Consider the following 21348-nt stretch of genomic DNA (forward strand, 5'->3'; position numbering starts at 1 on the left):
TGAGCCAGCAGTGTGCTGCAGCTGCCAAAAAGGCCAACACAGTGCTAGGCTGCATTAACAGAGGGATAGAATCAAGATCACGTGAAGTATTAATACCACTCTTCAATGCCTTGGTAAGGCCACACTTGGAATACTGCATCCAGTTTTGGTCACCACGATGTAAAAAAGATGTTGAGACTCTAGAAAGAGTACAGAGAAGAGCAACAAAGATGATTAGGGGACTGGAGGCTAAAACATATAAGGAACGGTTGCTAGAATTGGGTATGTCTAGTTTAACGAAGAGAAGGACAAGGGGGGACATGATAGCAGTATTCCAATATCTCAGGGGCTGCCATAAAGAAGAGGGAATTAAGCTATTTTCCAAAGCACCTGAAGGCAGGACAAGAAGCAACGGGTGGAAACTAATCAAGGAGAGAAGCAACCTAGAACTAAGGAGAAACTTCCTGACAGTGAGAACAATTAATCAGTGGAACAGCTTGCCTCCAGAAGCAGTAAATGCTCCAACACTGGAAGTTTTTAAGAAGAGACTGGACAGCCATTTGTCCGAAATGGTGTAGGGTTTCCTGCCCGAGCAGGGGGTTGGACTAGATGACCTCCAAGGTCCCTTCCAACTTTACTTTACTACTACTACATTTCTGCACCACTGAAGCAGTCATGTAACTGGGCTGTGATGTCTTCATGGCAATGCATAGGCAAACATTCATTTACCTAGAAGGAAGATGAACCTTTAAAAAAAACAACCCACCTCCTCAAAAGGAACAGTAAACAGAGGAAAAATGAAAACTGTCAACAAAAGTCTTGCGCAACGTTCAGCCTCCCATTTTGTCAATCTAGACTTGCTAAATCCAGCTAAAATTAATCCTAGAAACTTTGCTAGCCTGAAAGAAATGGAAACCGATCAAGGAGAGAAGCAACCTGGAATTAAGGAGAAACTTCCTAACGGTGAGGATAATTAACCAATGGAACAGAAGTTGCCTTCAGAAGTTGTGGGTGCTCAGTCACCAGAGGTTTTGAAGAAGAGACTGGACAGTCACTTGTCTCAAATGGTCATAGGATCTCCTGCCTGAGCAGGGGGTTGGACTAGAAGACCTCCAAGGTCCCTTCCAACTCTAGTATTCTAGTTCTATGTCCCCTTCCCTATTTATTCCCTCGTTATCTTTATTTCTATTTGTATTTTATAATAAACGTTAATAAATAAAATAAAAAGAGTATCTAGACTTATTTTTTCTCATAAAATGGCTAAGCAAAAATGGGAGACCCCCCCCCCAAAAAAATTGACCACTGAGAGCCAGTCTCGTCCACTTAGCTAACCATCAGGGTTAAACCCCAGATATTTCTCACACCTCCTCGCTAACCATCAGTGTTCAAAATCACTGACGTCCCTCTAACTCCTGATACTGTATACTGTATACTGTATACTCTGTATACTGTATACTGTATACTCCTCATACAGATGGTGTCCAGGATCACCCTTATGGGTGACAGCATCTTCTACAATTGTGCTAACTTTTCATCATCACCATTACCCCAGTCATGAGATGGCAGGATGGATAACCATTAACTAGAAAGGTCAAAAATTAAAAAAAAAAATCCCAAGAAGAATACCAGCTGTTCTCCTTTTCTTTTGTATATTAGCTTGGCTCGAAATATTCCCGGGATATCTCCTTGAAGTGACACGGATAAAAGCCAGGGGGTCCCACTCTCAGAAGTCCAAACTTTCAAGATGGATATCAGTAATGAAGGATATAAAGAGCTGGGGGGGAGGAAATGTATATATTTATCTTAAGGTTCAGAACTGTGTATTAAATTCTCTTTTAATGTTCTTGAGGTTATTGATTTGCTGCCGTCCAGAAAGGCCCCTTCTGTTTGACACTTGAAAGAAAGAAAAAAAGAAAGAAAGAAAGAAAGAAAGAAAGAAAGAAAGAAAGAAAGAAAGAAAGAAAGAAAGAAAACATGGCACAGATGAATGAGAGAGATTTCAAAGTAATAAAACAAGGAATTCAGAGCAAAGAATGATGCTCCCTTTCACGACCTATTGCCGTGAAATAAAAGGAAGAGCTGGAAATGATGGTTATAAAGCAAGCTATAGAAAGACAAGATTGTGGTCACGGAGGAGAAGGAAAGGCAGAATCTGAGGGCAGAGTGAAAAGGGGAATCAGCTTAGAATCTCTATGTAGCCACAAGTGAACTAATTCAACCTCCCTTGAGTATTGTGGGCCTTTATCTATCTCTACCAGGTGTGACCATTGAGAAGATTCTTGTGTATAGGCTTTAATTGAACCTTCATGTGCAGACCTGGTTGTTCAGGAGTATCTGGATCAGATTGGAAATCATCCTAGGGAAGACTCCGGTTTTCTAGTTCTGCGCCCATAGAAAGCAATATGAACCACTATATTTTCAACTGAACAACTATTATCTACGAAATAAACACAACCCTTTATTGTTTGGTTTTACAAATCCATATTTTCAATCTTTAAAACCCTAACATCCCTAAATATTTTCAAATTCCTCTTTGCTTTCTTGACTAGAAGAATGCTTATTGTTCATGCAGGCATAATGTATTGTGTGTACACATATGCACATATAGGTGTGTAAATACACCTATCATCCATCTGTCTGTCTGTCTGTCATCTATAATCTATCTTCATACCTATCCTCTCTCTCTTATCTATCTATCTATCTATCTATCTATCTATCTATCTATCTATCTATCTATCTATCTATCATCTCTTCATACCTATCCTCTCTCTCTTATCTATCTACCTATCCATCCATCCAACTCACTCTCTCTCTCTCTCTCTCTCTCTCTCTCTCTCTCTCTCTCTGTCATATTGTCCTAGCAGATCAGAGAATCCAGTCCAGCATCCAATCTCCAGTAGTGACTAACCGAAAACATCCAAGCCTCTCTTGTTACACCCTCTAGAAATCACACTGTGATGTGATGGTATCAGCTCTTGTTAGGCTGTTCAACATGAGGGATGACAATGGCAGACTCTGAGATACTCTCCAAGTGAAGCGCTGCAGGTTCAACCTCTCTTTCACGTCAACATGACTGGAATCAACCATAGAAAGAGGAGGAGGAGAATTCTGATTCGGTGCCCTGACTCCCAATTACTTCAACTGGTCCAGAAAGGGGACTGTAATCAATGATTCATCAAAGGTCATCAGGCACGATCAATACTGTCTCTGCATTTGCACCTAAATGCTCATCCCAAGCATATTCACTTCGGCTGAACGCCATGTTGGTTTCTTTTGCAGCAGCCTATCCCTTTTGTTGTTTTGTTGAGTGGGAAATTATTTTAAAAAAAAAAATATTCAAAGTTCATCAGCAATGATTCTTTAATGTGCATATCTTTCCTTCCTCTGGATAAGCTCTGAAGAAGAATGCAGCTGTGCTTCTCCACATTTAACTTTTAGAATCTCTTGCAAGAAAGGGAAATAAGAGAGGACAGAGAGAATAACAGAGTTGGAAGGGACCTTGGAGGTCTTCTAGTCCAACCCCCTGCTCGAGTAGGAGACTCTATACCATTTCAGACATGGTTATCCAATCGCTTCCTCCAAACGTCCAGTGATGGAGCCCCACCATGTCTGAAGGCAAGCTCTCCATTGGTTAATTGCTCTCACTGTTGAGAAATTTCTCCTTAATTCTAGCTTGCTTCTCTCCTTGGTTACTTTCCAGCCATTGTTTCATTTGAACATCGATCAAGGTGTCCCAAAGGTGCTTTTCAACAGGAAACTTGACTTCCTTGGGGTTTTTTTCTTGAAGACTTTTCACTTCTCATCCAAGAAGCTTCTTCCATTGAAACTGAAGGGTGGGGAATGGAAAGATGTATATTCTTTGCAGTCATTTGATCAAGCTATTCCTAACATCTAAAACTCCAAGGGCCTCTCTCGTATTTCTATTTAGATGCTTCCTCGTAGTCTTAAACTCAATAAGTCTAAAACTAAATTCAGCTCCTGGGAGTCCCACGTTTTTCTTCTTTGATCTGTTTGGCAGCTGACAAGATGACTATCCATCTTGCTGAATACAGCTTTCAACTTGCTCCTATCTTCTCTATTCAGCCTTGGGCTGGCAAAATCACTCAACTTGCTCATCACTCTTAACTATCTAGTTTTCCCTTCCACAGTTCCTTCCTGCTTATCCTCAAATAAAATGCCGTTCTTAAAGAAGATGTAGCTACCACACTCCTTGTCCAGAGGGGTGTTATGAACAGCATTCCTTTGTTGTGCAGCAATCACTCTACTTTTAGTGGAACCATCTTCAACCAGTAGCCCTTTATAGTTCTGGAGTAAATGGGATCAAAACATACAATGCCTCTGGGTTTTGGGTTTTGGATTGGTTTGGAGAAGTATTTGGGACAAAGTGAATTCTTTATGACTTTTTCCTATTAACAGGGGTTGGCGGGAAAGAGTTGTGTTCCTTTTCAAATAAGAGAATGGGCTTGGCATCCTACAAGTTACACTAAAATGGATGTTCTCTCTCTGTGTGTGTGTCTTTCTCTCTTTCTCTTTTTCTTTCTCTCTTTTCTCTTTCTTTCTTTCTCTTTTTCTCTTTTCTCTCTTTATCTCTCTTTCTCTCTCTTTCTTCTCTCTCTCTTTCTCTCTCTCTCTCTCTTTCTTTCTTTCTTTCTTTCTCTCTCTCTCTCTCTTTCTCTCTCTCTTTCTCACACACACACACACACACACACATCCTTCTCCTCCTCCTCCTCCTCTGCACCTGGAACTCGTTGCTGGTACTCCTGTATGTGCGTCTGCAGAACAAGGGCACAGCTCTTAATAATTATGTCAGCGAAATGACAACTGTGCTCTTTGCAGGAACAGAGATGAATAATTACAAAGCTGAGACATAATTAAGCAACTTTGACTGTCCTATTCTTGAGCTGTCATTCTGATGTGAAGAGCTGTCAGAGACAGCAACATGCTTCACCCTGGACAGGCATCTTCTACTTTGATCAAGCTTTATGCCAGAAAACCAGATTGCAGTACCGGTCATTAAATGAAGCTCCCTTTTTTGGCATAATGCCCCTTTGCCTAGCTAGACTTCCAGGCTCTTTTTTATTTCTATTTTAAATCAAGCATCAGACGGATGTTCAATATTTTGACACTTCTAAATATAAACATTGCTGGGTAATGAAGTTCAACGCATTTCACGCAGCAAGAGAAAAAGCCCAGCTTTGCTATGTGTTAAGCTGTTTTCTAATGAACGGCCATCTTCCCCATCGTGACAGTCCCATCATAAACAGACTCAAAACCACAAAAGATGAAATGAAGCAAAGAAAAACCAAGCCGTACTCCGCTAGGAAAACATAAAATAAAATAAATATCTGAGGAAGGCAGGGAGTTAGGCAAAATTAAATATTGATAGCTCCCTCAAATGTTGGGCGTTTGCTAGTTACTTTTGCATATAAGTCAACACAAGCCAGTTGGAGGAATATATTCTGCCTTGTGTCTCATTCTCCGTGTTGCTTTTAGAGGGGAACGTGCTCTCTAAAGACTGTGATGTCAGAGTGAAATGAGTGGAGTAACTCTACTCTTGTGTCTCGTGTTTCCCGCCCCCCTTCTGAACATGTTCTCGGATGCCAATTTAGCACCATAAAATTAGACTTAAATTCAGACACTTCATGAAAATAGACTATAAAGGCAGCACAGAGTTCAAAAAAGCACAATTCCGTGTCAAGCCAATTAATGTTTGCAAGGATATTTCATTTTCCCCTCTGATAATTATTTGGATAACACGTCTCACAAATCCCTCTCAACGCCCACATTGACACATATGTAGATTTGAAATGAATATGACTCTAACGAGGAACGTGTGCAAACAACAACAACCGATCCATCATTCTTGGGGTCAAAGACCAGCGTAAAATAATAACCCTCTTTTCTTCTTTTTTTATAAACCATAAAGACATGTTTCACAATGAAGTCGCTTAAGGTGTAAGAATACGGTCAGGGGAAAACAGATAGTACTGAAATCCTACTGGGAACAAAACAAATATGAACATTTTATGTAGCTAAAGACCAGGAAAACCTTGAATAGCAAAACCTGAGTTGCACCAAACATTTCTACAAAGCATGAATCAATACAGCAAGGGATGGTTTCTGTAAACCAGGGGTCTTCAAACTCGGTCCTTTATGACTAGTGGACTTCAACTCCCAGAATTCCTCAGCCAGGCACTGGCTGAGTTTGAAGACCCCTGCTGTAGACCTTCCCAGAGTCAAATCTGCTATGATTTCTTTTACAGTTATAACCTCATAACTCAAAAATGGTCCAGAAGATGCAAGTGGTAGAGAAGGACCTGCCCATTCTGTGACATCTTAGGATTTCAAAGCTAACTTCCTTCAAATAATATCCAAATTATGCCCAAAGATCAACTTGTAGAAACCTGGAGAGATTATTCTCATGGTGCAGAAATCCAGGAATAAAATCTTGCAGACCTCTTTCTTGATGAAATCTTCTTTTAGATAACAACCAAAGTCTATTCTGTTAACTCGGGCATTTATACGCTACTCTACTCTACTCTACTCTATTCTACTCTACCCTACCCTACCCTACCCTACCCTACTCTAGAGTCAGATCATCTTTTAGAGCTGGACAAATTGCTTTTCTTTTAAAAGACTAAACCTTGCTTTGAAGTTTATGTCTAAGGATCGGTGGTTTTTATTGTTGCTGTTTTCTGAATCTAATGACAATCATTAGAGTACTTACAGTCATCCCAGCAACAACTTCCAGAATAGTCTGTGTGGTACAGAGAAGGATTTGCCCGTACAGATTTTATGCAACAAATTCATTTTAATGGATTCAAACCAACTCTACACTTTCTTGGATAAACCAGTAGATGAGCAACATATAATAAAGCATAATAATAATAATAATTCTATTGAACACAAAGAGGCATGTGCTCATGACACCTAAAATGCTTAGAAAAGGTAATATATTATGCTAGCTAAGACCTAGCAATTTGGCAGCAAGCAATTTTAGAAAAGCCTACCAAAACGTTAAACCAGAACCAAGCGCTAAAAGGAGTGGAGGAATAAATACATCTTTTAGAGAAAGATTTAGCAGATAACTAATTCAAAAATTATATTGTTTGCAACCTGGAATGGGGATTGTTAGAAAAAGCCCCAAGACTTCAGATTACCCAATGAGTTTTGAAAAATCTTCCTTCCGGCCATGGATGGAAAAAAACTACAGATTAGAAAGTGTCCTTAAACTCACTTCTTTCCTTGATTAAATTTCCTTTAAAAGAATTTATCTGTCAACCGTGCTGAAAACATTAAAATATAGGGATCCAGATTTAAAATATGATGATAGTAGGACACTGGGACTTGATAGCCAAGATTATAAAACTACAGTAGTCATAATTTGCTATCATTACAGAAAGGAGATGGATAGTGATATGACATTGCAAATTTAGGAACGGAGGCAGCCTTTAGCTAGGAGCAAACAATTTCACTTGTTACAGATTATATTGTGAGGGGGGGGCAGAATATTTTAAAGACATTAATAAAGGGTGCCAATCGAATCGGTTAAAAAGAACCATTCAAATATTAATACTTGCAAAAGAAATGAGGATTGATTTTCTTCTTGCCTCTGTTTACGACCGCCATTTATGTTGCAAAGCGGGACATTTGCTAAGTGAGCTTTGCCCCATTTTACGACCTTTCTTGCTCCAGTTGTTAAGTTAGTGAGACGGTCATTAAATGAATCCAGCTTCCCCCTCTGATTTTGTTTGTCAGAAGGTCGCAACTCCCCCCCCCGGGACATGGCAACCGTCAACAATGTGAGTCAGTCGTTAAGTGTCTGAATTTTGATCACGTGACCTTGGGGATGCTGCGACAGCCGTTAAGTGTGAAAAATGATCCCCTGTCCCTTTTTTCCAGTTCCGTTGTAGCTTTGAACGGTCACGAAATCAGCCGTTGTAAAGCTGAGGACGGCCTGTACAAGCCATACGCATATTTGCGAACAGTGTTCGTCAGGTTGAAATAAAGAGCCCCACTGTCAATACACACACACACACACACACACACACACACAAACAAACAAACAATGAAATTTAAAAATGGTTCAATATGCAGAAATCTTACTAAAGAAGAATGTTTTTGCCAGTTCTTCCTCCAGCGAAGACCCCATCCTGCCCTGATCTCAATTTGTTTTCCCCAATTCTCAAAAGCAGGTTAGAGGTAACACAAAACAGCCAGGCAGAAAAGAAAAGAAAAAAAAATAACCCATTAGAAAAATAAGTCTGAGAAAATAACATTTGCTGATTTCTCCCAGCAAATTATTTCGACAGCAACACCGGTGACATTTCCAATGGTTGGAAAGTGAGAACCAGCCTGTGAAATTAACATGACCTGGTTGATCAAAGTTGATCAAAAGAAGGCGAATCAATGTTACAAAGTCAACGCATACGTGGGGAGCACTCATTTAATAAACTTAATCTTGGTCTGGGAAAGCCAAGGGAAATCGTCAAAACAATTAAAAAACAAAAGTTAGAATATTTCGGACAGGTGATGCGACACCCAGAAAAATACGGCATAATCCATTTCATCCTCCAGGGAAAGATTGAAGGCAAACAAGGTCCAGACAGAAGAAGAACATTGTGGCTTCAAAATCTCATGGACTGGTTTGGACAAAACTCAGCAGCACTTTTTCACACAGTTGCTCATAAAAATAGGATCACCAACATTATTGCCAACGTCCGATGACGGATATGGCACAAGAAGAAGAATCCATTTAATAAATGCACATAACAAAAATGGATATTATTTTTTCCCCACGGACACCACCAATTCTTGCCGAGGGGAACCGATTCCTTAAATGGCCGTGCAGAACACAATTAAAAGAACAAAAAAGGAGGCTAATTTTAGCCAGCTTAATATAAAACGTTGACATTGGTTCTTGCCGTCTAGCTTTTATTTTCAGCGGAGGAACAAATCTGGACACCCCCCCCCCAAAAAAAAGTTTAAATGGAGCGCTCTCCAGCCAGCTGTCCCTTCCAAAAAAACATCATCCCAGTTCCCGCTTGAGGGGCTCACCTGGTGATTGAGAGGCTTCACCACCTTCATGAAGGCTCCCCTCAAAATGGCCTCCTCGCGCTCCTTGCTGCTGACTCTCCGAGAATCCAGAAACTTCAGTTTGGTTAATTTGTGCAGGACGAAATACCTGATCAAACCAAAAAATAGAGGTTACTTAGAAAATGCTTTCAACCTAGAGTGCTGTTTTCCCAGTTAACATATTTAAGATGAGGGTATTTTAAGAAGGATCTCTATTTCAATATCTTTCCATCCTTCCTCCTTCCATTTCTCCCTCCCTCCCTCATCTATCTATCTATCTATCTATCTATCTATCTATCTATCTATCTATCTATCTATCTATCTATCTATCTAGGAAATAGAATTTGTGTAACAATGCATAATTCACTTAACAATTGCAGTGGGTGGCTCAACAACCAATGGCAACATGGCCCTAAAATCTGGTGAGTTGTTTAACCCACCTGGATCCCAGTAGTTTAGGTTGAGGGCTACCTGGGTACTTTTTTCTCAAGAACTTAATATAATAATAATAATAATAATAATAATAATAATAATAATAATAATAATAATAATAGTAGTAGTAGTAGTAGTAGTAGTAGTAGTAGTCGTCCAGACAAAAAAGTCTGGATAGTGGATGTGGCAGTGCCTGGAGACAGCAGAATAGACGAGAAAGAACTGGAGAAGATAACAAAATACAAAGACCTACAAATAGAAATTGAAAAACTGTGGCAAAAGCAAGCAAGGGTAGTACCAATAGTCATAGGCGCCTTGGGTGCAACCCCAAAACAACTGGAGCACCACTTGAACACCATTGGCATTGACAAATTTGCTATTAGTCAATTGCAAAAGGCGGCCTTACTAGGAACTGCTTCCATCCTGCGACGATACCTGTGATACCGTCAAACATCCACATCTGCCTATCCCAGATCCTGGGTAAGGACTCGATAGGTAGACAAAATGCCAAATCCAGTCTGAACATCTGGCTGACTGTGCGATGATCAATAATAATAATAATAATAATAATAATAATAATAATAATAATAATAATAATAAATAGTAGTAGTAGTAGCAGTAGTAGTAGGTAGTAGTAGTAGTAGTAGTAAAGTTGGAAGGGACCTTGGAGGTCATCTAGTCCAACCCTCTGCTCAGGCAGGAAACCCTATAACATTTCGGACAAATGGCTGTCCAGTCTCTTCTTAAAGACTTCCAATGTTGAAGCATCCACCGCTTCTGGAGGCAGGTTGTTCCACTGGTTAATTGTTCTAACTGTCAGGAAGTTTCTCCCTAGTTCTAGGTTGCTTCTCTCCTTGATCAGTTTCCATCCATTGCTTCTTGTCCTGCCCTCAGGTGCTTTGGAGAATAGCTTGACTCCCTCTTCTTTGGGGCAGCCCTTGAGATATTGGAAGACTGCTATCATGTCCCCCCTCGTCCTTCTCTTCATTAATCTAGACATACCCTAGATGTAGCCTGTTAAAATGCTGCAAATAGTTGTTATATTAAGCTGCCGCTAAAAGAAAACAAGCAGCATTATTCATAAACCTGTACATTGACTGAAGAAAGGAGGAGGAGGAGGAGCCAAGTATAACATCTCAAAAAGCCTTAGGGCTTTATGACAAATGTCCCAAAGAATCAAATTTTTTTCAGTTTTGCATGAACAAATAACTTTACAATTAGGGCCATTGCTATATTTTCTTCCAAGGATGCTGAGGGCAAAGCACTGAACCATTTTGTGTGTAATCTTATATGCAGCAGAGATACAACTCTGTGTGGGCTAACTTGCTGCAAGATACTTTATTATTCTTGATTTGTGTTCCAGTGACTGCACTCACTATTTTTTTTTTGCAGTTTTCTTTGAGCAGCAAAGCAATTCCATCTTTTTCAAATTGCCTTTCCCCCGCCAAAAATTTCCTTTGCAGTCAATAATGCTCTTGAGACACTCTTTGGTATCAGTCAAACATAAAATCACTTGAGCAGCCAAGGGAAAAATCAATTAAAAAAAAATATCCAGAGCAACAAAACAATCAAATGTTAAAAAACCCAAGGAATCTTGAGAATGGAGAGTGGACAGGAAGTAAAAATATTTATAACAAATACTCAAATTACCTCAAAATTAATCTCAGCTAAGTTTCTTTGGGGACATCCTACATATAGGCAGGAAAAATCAAAGAAATAAATGCAAATTGGGTGAGACCTGGTTCAAAAACAGCAACTGTGAGAGGGACCTTGGAGTCCTAGTGGACGATCACTTGACTAGGAGCCAGCAGTGTGTAGTAGCAACCAAAACAAATAATACAATCCTGGGTTGTGTAAACAGAGGCATAGAATCAAGATCACGCAAATATTAATACTGCTTTATAAAACCCTAATAAGACCACACTTGGAATACTGCAGCCAGTTTGGGTCACCATATCACAGAAAAGATGTTGAGAGTTTGGAAAAAATTCAGAAAAGAGCAACTAAGATGATCCAAGGCCTGGAGACTAAAACATAGGAAGAACAGCTGCAGGACTTGGATTTGGCTGGTCTAAAGAAAAGAAGAAACAGGGGTGACATGATAGCAGTGCTCTAGTATCTGAGGGGCTGCCACAAAGAAGAGGGGGTCAAATTATTTTCCAAAGCAACAGAAGGCAGGACAAGGAACAATGGATGGAAACTAATCAAGGAGAGAAGCAACCTGGAATTGAGGAGACACTTTCTAACAGTGAGGACAATTAACCATTGGAACAGATTGCCACCAGATGTTTTGGGTGAGCCATCACTGGAGGTTTTTAAGAAAAGACTGGACAGTCACTTGTCTGAAATGTCACAGGGTTTCCTACTTGAGTGGGGGCTGGATGGAAGACCTCCAAGGTCCCTTCCAGCTCTATTTTGGTTGATTGATCTGTAAGTTAGATCCTTCTTCAGTTTCCTCTAAAATTTCCCTTAGGAACTGGAAGACCGAAGCATAGACCCACACATGTTGCTTTATTCACAAAAAAGTAGACAGAACATGCCATGCCATGGCATAAATCAATGTTAAAAACAAAAACAAAACTTGGTCCTGAAAGGTGATAATATCAACTCATCTCAAGTAGTTGCTATTTACAGCCCGGCATTGAGATATGAAACAGACTTACTGGAGACTGGGAGAGGAACTGCCAGATCCATTCCTGGCAGGAAACAGAAAAGTGATTGATAATGTTCCTCACAAATGCCAAATTTATACAGACCATCATTCCAGAAACCAGCCTGACTCACAAGCAAACAGAGCTGGCTGCCTCACATACCCCGGGGGCTGAAATAGAAAGGGTGATCATTTTATAGGTTGATTTTTATGTGTCTGAACTCGACAAATTGAGTAGGGACCGGGCAGTAAGAGAACACTTGAATTTTCTCAAGGAAGCACTAAGAAGTCTTAAAAAAAAAACTGTCTAAACCCATTATTGGGTGCCTTCCAAGTTGGAGAATCAAGAGTGGTCACCCGTTAATTAATTATTTCGTCTTCTGACAAGCAGACCAAACAAAAAAGGACAGTCAGGGGTACTTTGTCTAAGATGGGGAGATTGTAAAATCATCATGAAATAGTATATGCACCCTGAGCTATGCTCAAACCCATTAGCAACCTGATCACAACATTCAGCCGTGTCACTTCCACAGTGGAATAACAGTCCCGAAAAGGAAAGGCCTCTTTTTAAAGTGTAACCATTGTTGAGCATTGCTGGATATCTTGGGATATTGAAATAGTCTCTCACACATCTCTGTAACTTCTCCAAATGGCCTTTCAGCTGCTGTTGGGCCTCTGATGCCCCTTATCTTCCAGGGGAAGGCAATACCCCTCTTGTGTTACTGCCAGAAAGACCCACATACAAGGGCTTCTTTCAAAAACCACCAACAGAAGGAAACAATATGTCAAGAGCAAAAGACTGGGAGGACTACAGACACCCCGCGTAAATGGAAGGTGAAAAAAGATGGATATTCAGGTGCAGAAAACAGCCAGGATTACCAAATCAGCCAACGCTGACGGATGTTGTGAAAGAACTGGGCCCTCATGAAAGCCCAATGGACAGATTACAGCAGCATTGTATCATCTCTTCGCCAACTTTGGGCCGAAGATGACATGTTAACCTTTCATGGCTCCATCAAAGAAGATGTGTCTTTGCAGCAGAACTATTAAGTCACGGTTGGGAACGTCTAAAATTCTTTTTTCCCGAAACAGAGAGAATAAGCGGCCCCCACATCCCAGGAAACAGGAGCGAGGCATTGAATGGCAAATGGATGATGGACACGAAAGTGTCTCCAGTTATCTTGGCAAGGCAGTGGTCACAGAAGAGAGGACAATGTAGCCGCCTTGTCATCGGTGTCCAATGACTCCTGTATTGTGGTGTCATTTTTGAAGAACAGAGAAGCAACTGACATCTGCCACTGCTTTTCCTTTCCATTCCTTTCTCAACACTTGGATCCCCTCTGCTCCGGAGACAGTATCGGGGACCCCATCTTTCCTCTTAGAGAGAGGCTCATTGGGCACCCCCCTCTGGACCGAGACATCTACTACTCCAAATCAGAAAGTCATCAAAGAAGGCCAAATTTATTTCTTATCAAATTCCTGGGTGTGCAGTTAATAAGTAGGCTGGCTTGGTTGCTCAACAGCGAGACCCTGGGGAAGCAGGGACAGCAGCGCCTGCATTTTCTGTGTTGCATGAGAAAAGCACATCTTCCTTCCCCTGTCCTCACCACTTTCTACAGAGAGACAATTGAGAGTATCCTGTCATACAGCATCACAGTCTGGTTTGGAAGCATCCCTGCTTCAGACAGGAAGGCGGTGCAGAGAGTGATGAGAATGGCAGAAAAGATTATTGGCAGTTCCCTCCTTTCCATCCAGGACATAGCACAGAAGTGTTGCTTGAGCAGGGTCCGCAAGATTGTTTGGGACACTACATAACCTCTTCACAATCTGTTTTCCTTGTTCCCTTCTGGGAGGGGAGGGGGGCTTTGCGGTATTCGAAGCAGAACATCCAGATTCAGTCACAGTTTTGTTCCATACAGTATTAACCTTGTGAACTCTCAAACTTCCTCTTTCCGTTATGTAGTATTTATATGTTATTTATAAATAAGAGTCTAGGCATATACATATGTTATTTATAGCATGTTTAATTGTGTGTTATGTATGTGTACACATTGAGAGCAAGCAACTAAATTTCATTTTTAATGTGCCAATGTTCCCACAGTAAAAAATGACAATAAAGGTTATCTATCTATCTATCTATCTATCTATCTATCTATCTATCTATCTATCTATCTATCTATCTGTCTGTCTGTCTATCCATATCTATCTATCTATCTATCTATCTATCTATCTATCTATCTATCTATCTATCTATCTATCTATCTATCTATCTGTCTATCTGATATATAAACACAACATTTCTCACTGTTCCTAAAGTCAGAAAGGTTGCATCTAAATCAGCTCTGTAAGTACATTTTTCACATAGAATCAGGTACCAATTCTACATGACAAGATAGATCCAAAAGTAGGATGTAAATTTACTAAGCATGGAGCCTTAGTCTATGAATACAATTTTCTCATTTTTCTACTATAAAATGGAGCGTTGGTATGAAATAAAACAAACAGCGTATCTCTATTTGAAGACAAAACTGTAGCCTAAATGCAACCTTAATTCCTACAGGAAAAGAATGGGGAAAAGGCTAAAACTACAAGAACACCCAAGAATAATATACATTTCAAGCCTTGTAAATTTTATCCAGAGTTATTTGTCACTCCAGATCTCTCTACTGTGATGTATGGCTTCGGTTCCTGGGGTTATCACAACACTATCCCAAAGTTGCCTGTGCATAAAACACTCCAGTTAACAATGTAAAAAGGTTAACTCCCCAAGATAACCTACCCTTCTTGACGGTTAAACCCAATGATAGACTTCTGTCAGCTGCCAAGGAGCTATTAATGATTCCAACAGTTTTGTTTCGAAGGCAAAGCACAAACACAAGGGCACCGAAACTTATTCAAACTGTCAGCAAACACTACTTGGGATATGGCTTGCAGGTAAAGTAATTTGGGGTGCTTTAGGACTATTATCAATAATGACACTGGGAAGGAAGCTATCATAAAACATTTTACGGCAGGCCCTGGGATCTATAAATTGCATGACATCGCACAACTGCTTTCCACTTAGAAAATTGCTAGTTAAGGGACCGCTGCTTAATGAAAAAGGATCCATCTCAGTTTTACATTTGATGTATGGAACATTGAATGTCAGCTCTGGACCCCCTTCAGCGTTCCTGAAGACTAGGAAACCTACTAACATCTCTCTCTCTCTCTCTTTTCCTTTGCACAGATTTGTCAAAGAAGGTCATTATCTGCCCTGTGAGAGAAAGCAATGACTTCTGGAGAGAGGGAAAAAAACAGATATCCCTGCTCAGGTCTATCAAGGCCAATTTATCTCTGCCTGAGAAGCCTCTCTCCTAGTCTATAATGTCCTTAGAAAATTGGCAATGCAGAGAGCTCAGTCAATTCGGGAACTTTCATTTCACACGGGGTCACAGCAAGGAGGTTAAATGTTACTAAGAGATATTTATTCTTTTAGGCACAGAGAGAGGGGCAAGGCCTGTTGCTCCCGTTAGAGCTTCCCTTTGGTTACAACGCCACAAAATGGCTTCCGTTCCTGGGGGATTTTTAGGCCGCTTTGGGGTTTCTGGGCCTATAAGGCGTCTCTGAACGCCTGCACAAAATAATACGAGAGGACGCTGCCACGTGTAGATCTCAGAAGACCAAACAATTTAGTTGTGGAGTTGTGCCTCCCACCACGGAAAGCCTGATGCTGTTTTTGAGAGACCTATTCCCACTTTTTGAAGAGGAGGTGAAGACGGTGCCAGAAAGACCTATAATAATAATAATAATAAAGTTGGAAGGGACCTTGGAGGTCTTCTAGTTCAATCCCCTGCTCAGGCAGGAAACCCTATACCATTTCGGACCAATGGCTGTCCAGCCTGTTCTTAAAAACTTCCAGTGTTGGAGCATTCACCGCTTCTGGAGGCAGGTTGTTCCACTGGTTAATTGTTCTCAGTGTCAGGAAGTTTCTCCTTAGTTCTAGGTTGCTTCTCTCCTTGATTAGTTTCCAGCCGCTGCTTCTTGTCCTGCCAGTTAAGCCTACTTCTAGACTTACATCATACAAAGTCCACAAAGAGTAGATTGAACAAAAAGCAGCCCAGACTTCTGAATGGGTCATTTGGGATACCTTCATAAATTAATGTCTATGGAGATTCTCAGTCATCCAGGTCATAATTGTCCCAAAGATGCTTTTTCACGAGGCAACTGGACTACCAGCAAAGATTGGGGTGGGGATGGGAGGAAAGAACTAAAACACCTCAAGGAAGCCCTCAGAACGTGTGGCTATCCCAAGTGGGCCTTCATCCAATCTCAAAAGAAGCCCAGCAGGAGCTCCTCCATAACAGATGAAGGAAACAATAAACGAAGCAACGTAGTCATTCCATACGTAGCAGGAATACCGGAAAAACTCATAAGGATCTTCAGGCAGCACAAAAATACATGCACACTTCAAACCCATGAATACACTCAGGCAGAAGCTTGTCCATCCCAAGGATAAAACACCCAGAGGTAAACTGAGCAATGTGGTATATGTAGTACAGTGCAATGAACCATGTGTAGATGTGTAGGATGAGAAACAATGGTTGCAAACTGATCAAGGAGAAAAGCAACCTGGAATTAAGGAGAAACTTCCTGACAGTGAGGACAATCAACCAGTGGAACAGCTTACCACCAGAAATTGTGGGTGCTCCATCAAAGGAGATTTTTAAGAAGAGACTAGACCAGGGGTAGGCAACCTTGGCTCTTTTATGATTTGTGGACTTTAACTCCCAGAATTCTTGAGCCAGCCATGCTGGACTAGACAATCACCTGTCTGAGATGGTATAGGTTCTCCTGCTTGAGCAGGGGGCTGGGCTAGAAGACCTCCAAGGTTCCTTCCAGCTCTATTCTATTCCAGATCTGTACATTGGGGAAACAAAACAACCACTTCACGAACGCATGGCACAACATAGGAGAACAAACCCATCAGGACAAGAGTCAGCAGTCCATCTGCATTTAAAAGACAAAGGGTACTCTTTTGAAGACAGCAAAGTCCATATTTTGGAGGGCCACTGGTTTGAAAGAGGGGTCAAAGAGGCTATCTAGGTGAAAATTGAACATCCCCCCCCCAACAGGGATACGACATCATCTATCTCCAATCTACAACATAAATCCTTTCAGCAGTTCCAAGAAAGCTCTACGCCCATTTGCACCATTCAGGTGACCCTGAGGACACAGATAAACCTCCAAGTGGCCTCAATGACTCTCTAAAAGGAGGCAAATGACCAGCTGTCTGCAAGGAGTATAAATCCTTCCATTCCCCACCATCCAGTCAGAGCTGAAGAAGCTTCTGGGATGAGAAGCGAAACGTTTTCAAAATAAAAACAAAGTCCAGTTGTCTCCTGTAAAAGCACCTTTGGGATTCATAAATTAAGAAGCATCACGATCTATCAGCTTATGATAAATAGTTGTAGATGGATTTATAAATACTAATTGGTGGCACAGTCTTCAGATTTTGCAAAGAAAGGGAGGAAGAACAGAAGAAGAAAAAAACTATCCCCTATGTTTTTATTTCTTTATGGGTGATGGAAAAACATTTGATATGGGATTGAAAATATATAGTTTGATATTTGTCTGCCCCTCGGTCATATAGATGTTGAATTTTGGCCCTGTTTTATTCATTTAATCTTTGATTGTTACTTTTTATATGTTGCTTATTCAATACTAGCCGCTACTCACAGTGCCTTGACAAACTTGATAGTGTTTGTCTGATATTACGCATTTTGCTTACCCTTGTTTTAGTTTGCAAGGAAAGCAAGAAATTCTAAAATACACAAAAAGCAGAAAGCAACAGAGGCATTAACTTGGGTTTCCATGGAATCCGATACAGTACAAATCGCAATCAAATTAGTTTGAAATAACCTAGAGAAAGTTTAGGCCAAGAGAAACAATATTCTCCCCCAAATGGTTAGACTTCTCCAAGTTTTCATATAATGACCTGCCATAAATAATGTACTAAAATCTATCCTGACCCTCTTTTTCTTTTCAGCAATCAACATTTTGCTAACAAATGCAACAACAGACATGTTTGTTTTGATGTATAGCTGTGTGACATATTATAAATATTACATCACATAACTGCAGAGAATGTCACTCAATGAGGTTTTTTTTTCCTTGCCAAATAGCATTAAATGAAGCATGGAGTTCTGCCTCTGAACAGCTCCTTTAAGGAGCTCCTTTTGCTTAAATGATTAATAGGCTATGCATTGTCAGAAAAATGTCCTTAAAATGAAAAACAGTAAACTACAAAGATATCATTCATTTTTTAAGGAATTCTGCCGTGAAAATAGCTCATAAATTATACTCTGAAACCACCATTTTGGATCTTGCTGCTTAGCCAAAATGCAGAAATTGGCATGTGCAGGCGCATATTCAAATGCACATAAATCTCTAGACTATCGTTTTAAATTTATTTTAAAAAAATAAATCTGAAACCCCGAACATGGAATAGTCATTACAACTCGTGTGATGAGCGCAAATGAAACAGCAAAGTCTCCCTTTCCAGATTTGAACTATATCACTTGTTGCAAGACATTATTGTACAGATCACATATCTTATATACTATGAAATAATATAATTACCTTCTTGGATGCAGCTTCTCAGAATATATGTGTGATGGGCCTGAAGTAGTATTTATTCCCCTTATGCTAGTGGATAGCACAGGTGTACCATGATCCCAAGTCTGGTTCAAAGGCCGAAAACAGATTCAGAATAACAGAGTTGGAAGGGGCCTTGGAGGTCTTCTAGTCCAACCCCCTGCTCAAGCAGGAGACCCTATGCCATTTCAGACAAATGGCTGTCCAGTCTCTTCTTAAAAGCCTCCAGTGTTGGAGCATTCACAGCTTCTGGAGGCAGGTGGTTCCACTGATTAATTGTTCCAGCTGTCAGGAAATTGCTCCTTAGTTCTAGGTTGCGTCTCTCCTTGATTAGTTTCCACCTGTTGCTTCTTGTCCTGCCTTCTGGTGCTTTGGAGAATAGCTTGAACCCCCTCTTCTTTGTGGTAGCCCCTCAAATACTGGAATTCTGCTATCATATCACCCCAAGTCCTTCTTTTCATTAAACTAGACATACCCAATTCCAGCAACCATTCTTAGTATGTTTTAGCTTCCAGTTCCTTAATCATCTTTGTTGCTCTTCTCTGCACTCTTTCCAGAATCTCAATATCTTTTTTTATCTTTGGCAACCACAACTGGATGCAGTATTAGCAAGGCTTTATACAGTGGTACTGAAACTTCACGTGATCTTGATTCTTTCCCTCTGTTAATACAGCATTTTTTGGTTTTTGATTCACTCCTGGGCCCTCCCAAAACCACTTCTTCTCCAAGCACAAATCTTGATTCAGAATTTGATTTCCCCAAATTAATTCATAATTTCCACATGAAATCAGAACTGGGGTATTTTCTCTCAAAACTAGGAAATGTTTCCTGACACATAATTGCTTTTGTGCTTCCAACTTTTCTGTTCATTCCCTCCCTCCCTGTGAACAAGCTATTTGAAATTGGCAAGCAAATTTGCAGGTTTTGTACAAATGCGGTTCAAAAACCTTGTTACGAATTATGGATTTCATATATAAAACTCAGCATATATTTATATATAAAGCTCAGCATTTATATATATATATATATATATATAAAAAAGTTACATTTATGTAATTTATGATAGGATAATTGTGAAAAAGATAACATAACTCAACTAAAGTTCAACCCTAAATTGGCACCATATAAGGGCCAATGAAATTCAAGAGGGGTTGGACTTAGAGCAGGGGTCTTCAAAGTTGGCCCTTTTTATGACTTGTGGACTTCAACTCCCAGAATTCCTCAGCCAGCATGCCTGGCTAAGGAATTCTGGGAGTTGAAGTCCTCAAGTCATAAAAGGGCCAAGTTTGAAAACCCCTAACTTAGAGCATTTGTGGGAACATAACGATTCTAGGCTGATTACTTTCTTGACTCCACCCCAGGCTTTGCATGCTCTTCTCCTACAGAAACAACGGTGGTTTCTTGAAGACAGTTTAAGACCGTGAACAATTCACGTCCTTCTTATAGCTCTGTTTTTGGTAGACCTAAGAACACACTGAAAGCATGCTGCTGAAATTTAAAAAAACAAGTGAGAATGGGAAACTGGGCTATTCACCCCCCAAAATAATTTAATATCTCAGGCAATAAAATGATCTTAGCCTTGACCATGACTTTAAAAGCTGAAGATGTGATGTGGGGGGGGGGGAATAGAGAAAATAATCAACTTCTACAATACAACCTCACCCCCAGGCACAACGAAGCATGCAAATTCAATGGGCATGAAATTCCAAACTGTTTGTCCCGATATTGCTATTATGTCTAAAACAGCTCACGTGCCCCACATATACATAGACTATATCACTTTAGAACAACCGAAGAAGTGCAAATTATGCACAGGGTGTATGGTTTTCTTTGAAAGTGCAGTTATAATTCCTGTCTTCCCACCGCTCTGATGATTCTTTAACACCGGCAGCCAATTATACCAGACAGGGCTAGAGAAAAACATAGCTACATTGGCTTAACGATTACAAATGGGAAGAGGCACTTTCCAAACAAGTCATTCCAAATTTGGGGGATCTCTGTTGGATATTCTAGGCCCATTTTCTTCCGTTTGTTTCCTTGAATGCTAATATGAAATCATTGCGTGCATCTATTTTGCTGTCAATTTGATGCAGCCCCCCCACACACAAACTTTTTTTTTAAACAAAGTCTTGGAAACTGAAAGCATAATTGGCGATGCTTAGTGGTGCCTGTGCGATAATTTATGGAAATGCGTGAGCTGCCGAGGGTTTGGATGGTGGTGCTGATTCAAGGAGAATTTCACTGAGTCAGCAGCATGCGAAGAACGGCTGTCTTTGGTAGGGATCTATTATGAGGATGATGGAATTTGCAAAATCTTGGCTGAAAGAAAAGCTGGCTGAATGCATAGGCACTATAAGGAGGTGAACAATTCATACAGTGGAGGGAATGTCTAGGGCAGGGATCTTCAAACTTGGCCCTTTTATGACTTGTGGACTTCAACTCCCAGAATTCCTCAGCCAGGCATGTCCACAAGTCATAAAAGGGCCAAGTTTGAAGACCCCTAGTCTGTGGAGTCTCCATCATCCAGGTCATGGTTGTCCCACAGGTGCTTTTTTCACAAGGCAACTGGACGTCCTTGT

At 40.5% G+C, this 21348-nt stretch overlaps 1 protein-coding gene across 2 annotated transcripts in view; it reads right to left on the reverse strand.

The window, feature by feature from the left end:
• LOC120310652 (leucine-rich melanocyte differentiation-associated protein-like) overlaps nt 1–21348 on the reverse strand; it is a 320932-nt gene that overhangs the window by 200530 nt on the left and 99054 nt on the right. For both annotated transcript variants that reach the window (XM_039349296.1, XM_039349297.1), the window contains one exon: nt 9037–9163. In XM_039349296.1, the coding sequence (XP_039205230.1) occupies nt 9037–9163 (127 nt within the window). The remainder of the gene's footprint in view (nt 1–9036; nt 9164–21348) is intronic.

Source organism: Crotalus tigris, unplaced genomic scaffold, assembly GCF_016545835.1.
Source record: "Crotalus tigris isolate CLP2741 ecotype Arizona unplaced genomic scaffold, ASM1654583v1 scf7180000018252.723642, whole genome shotgun sequence".
NCBI lineage: Eukaryota > Metazoa > Chordata > Lepidosauria > Squamata > Viperidae > Crotalus > Crotalus tigris.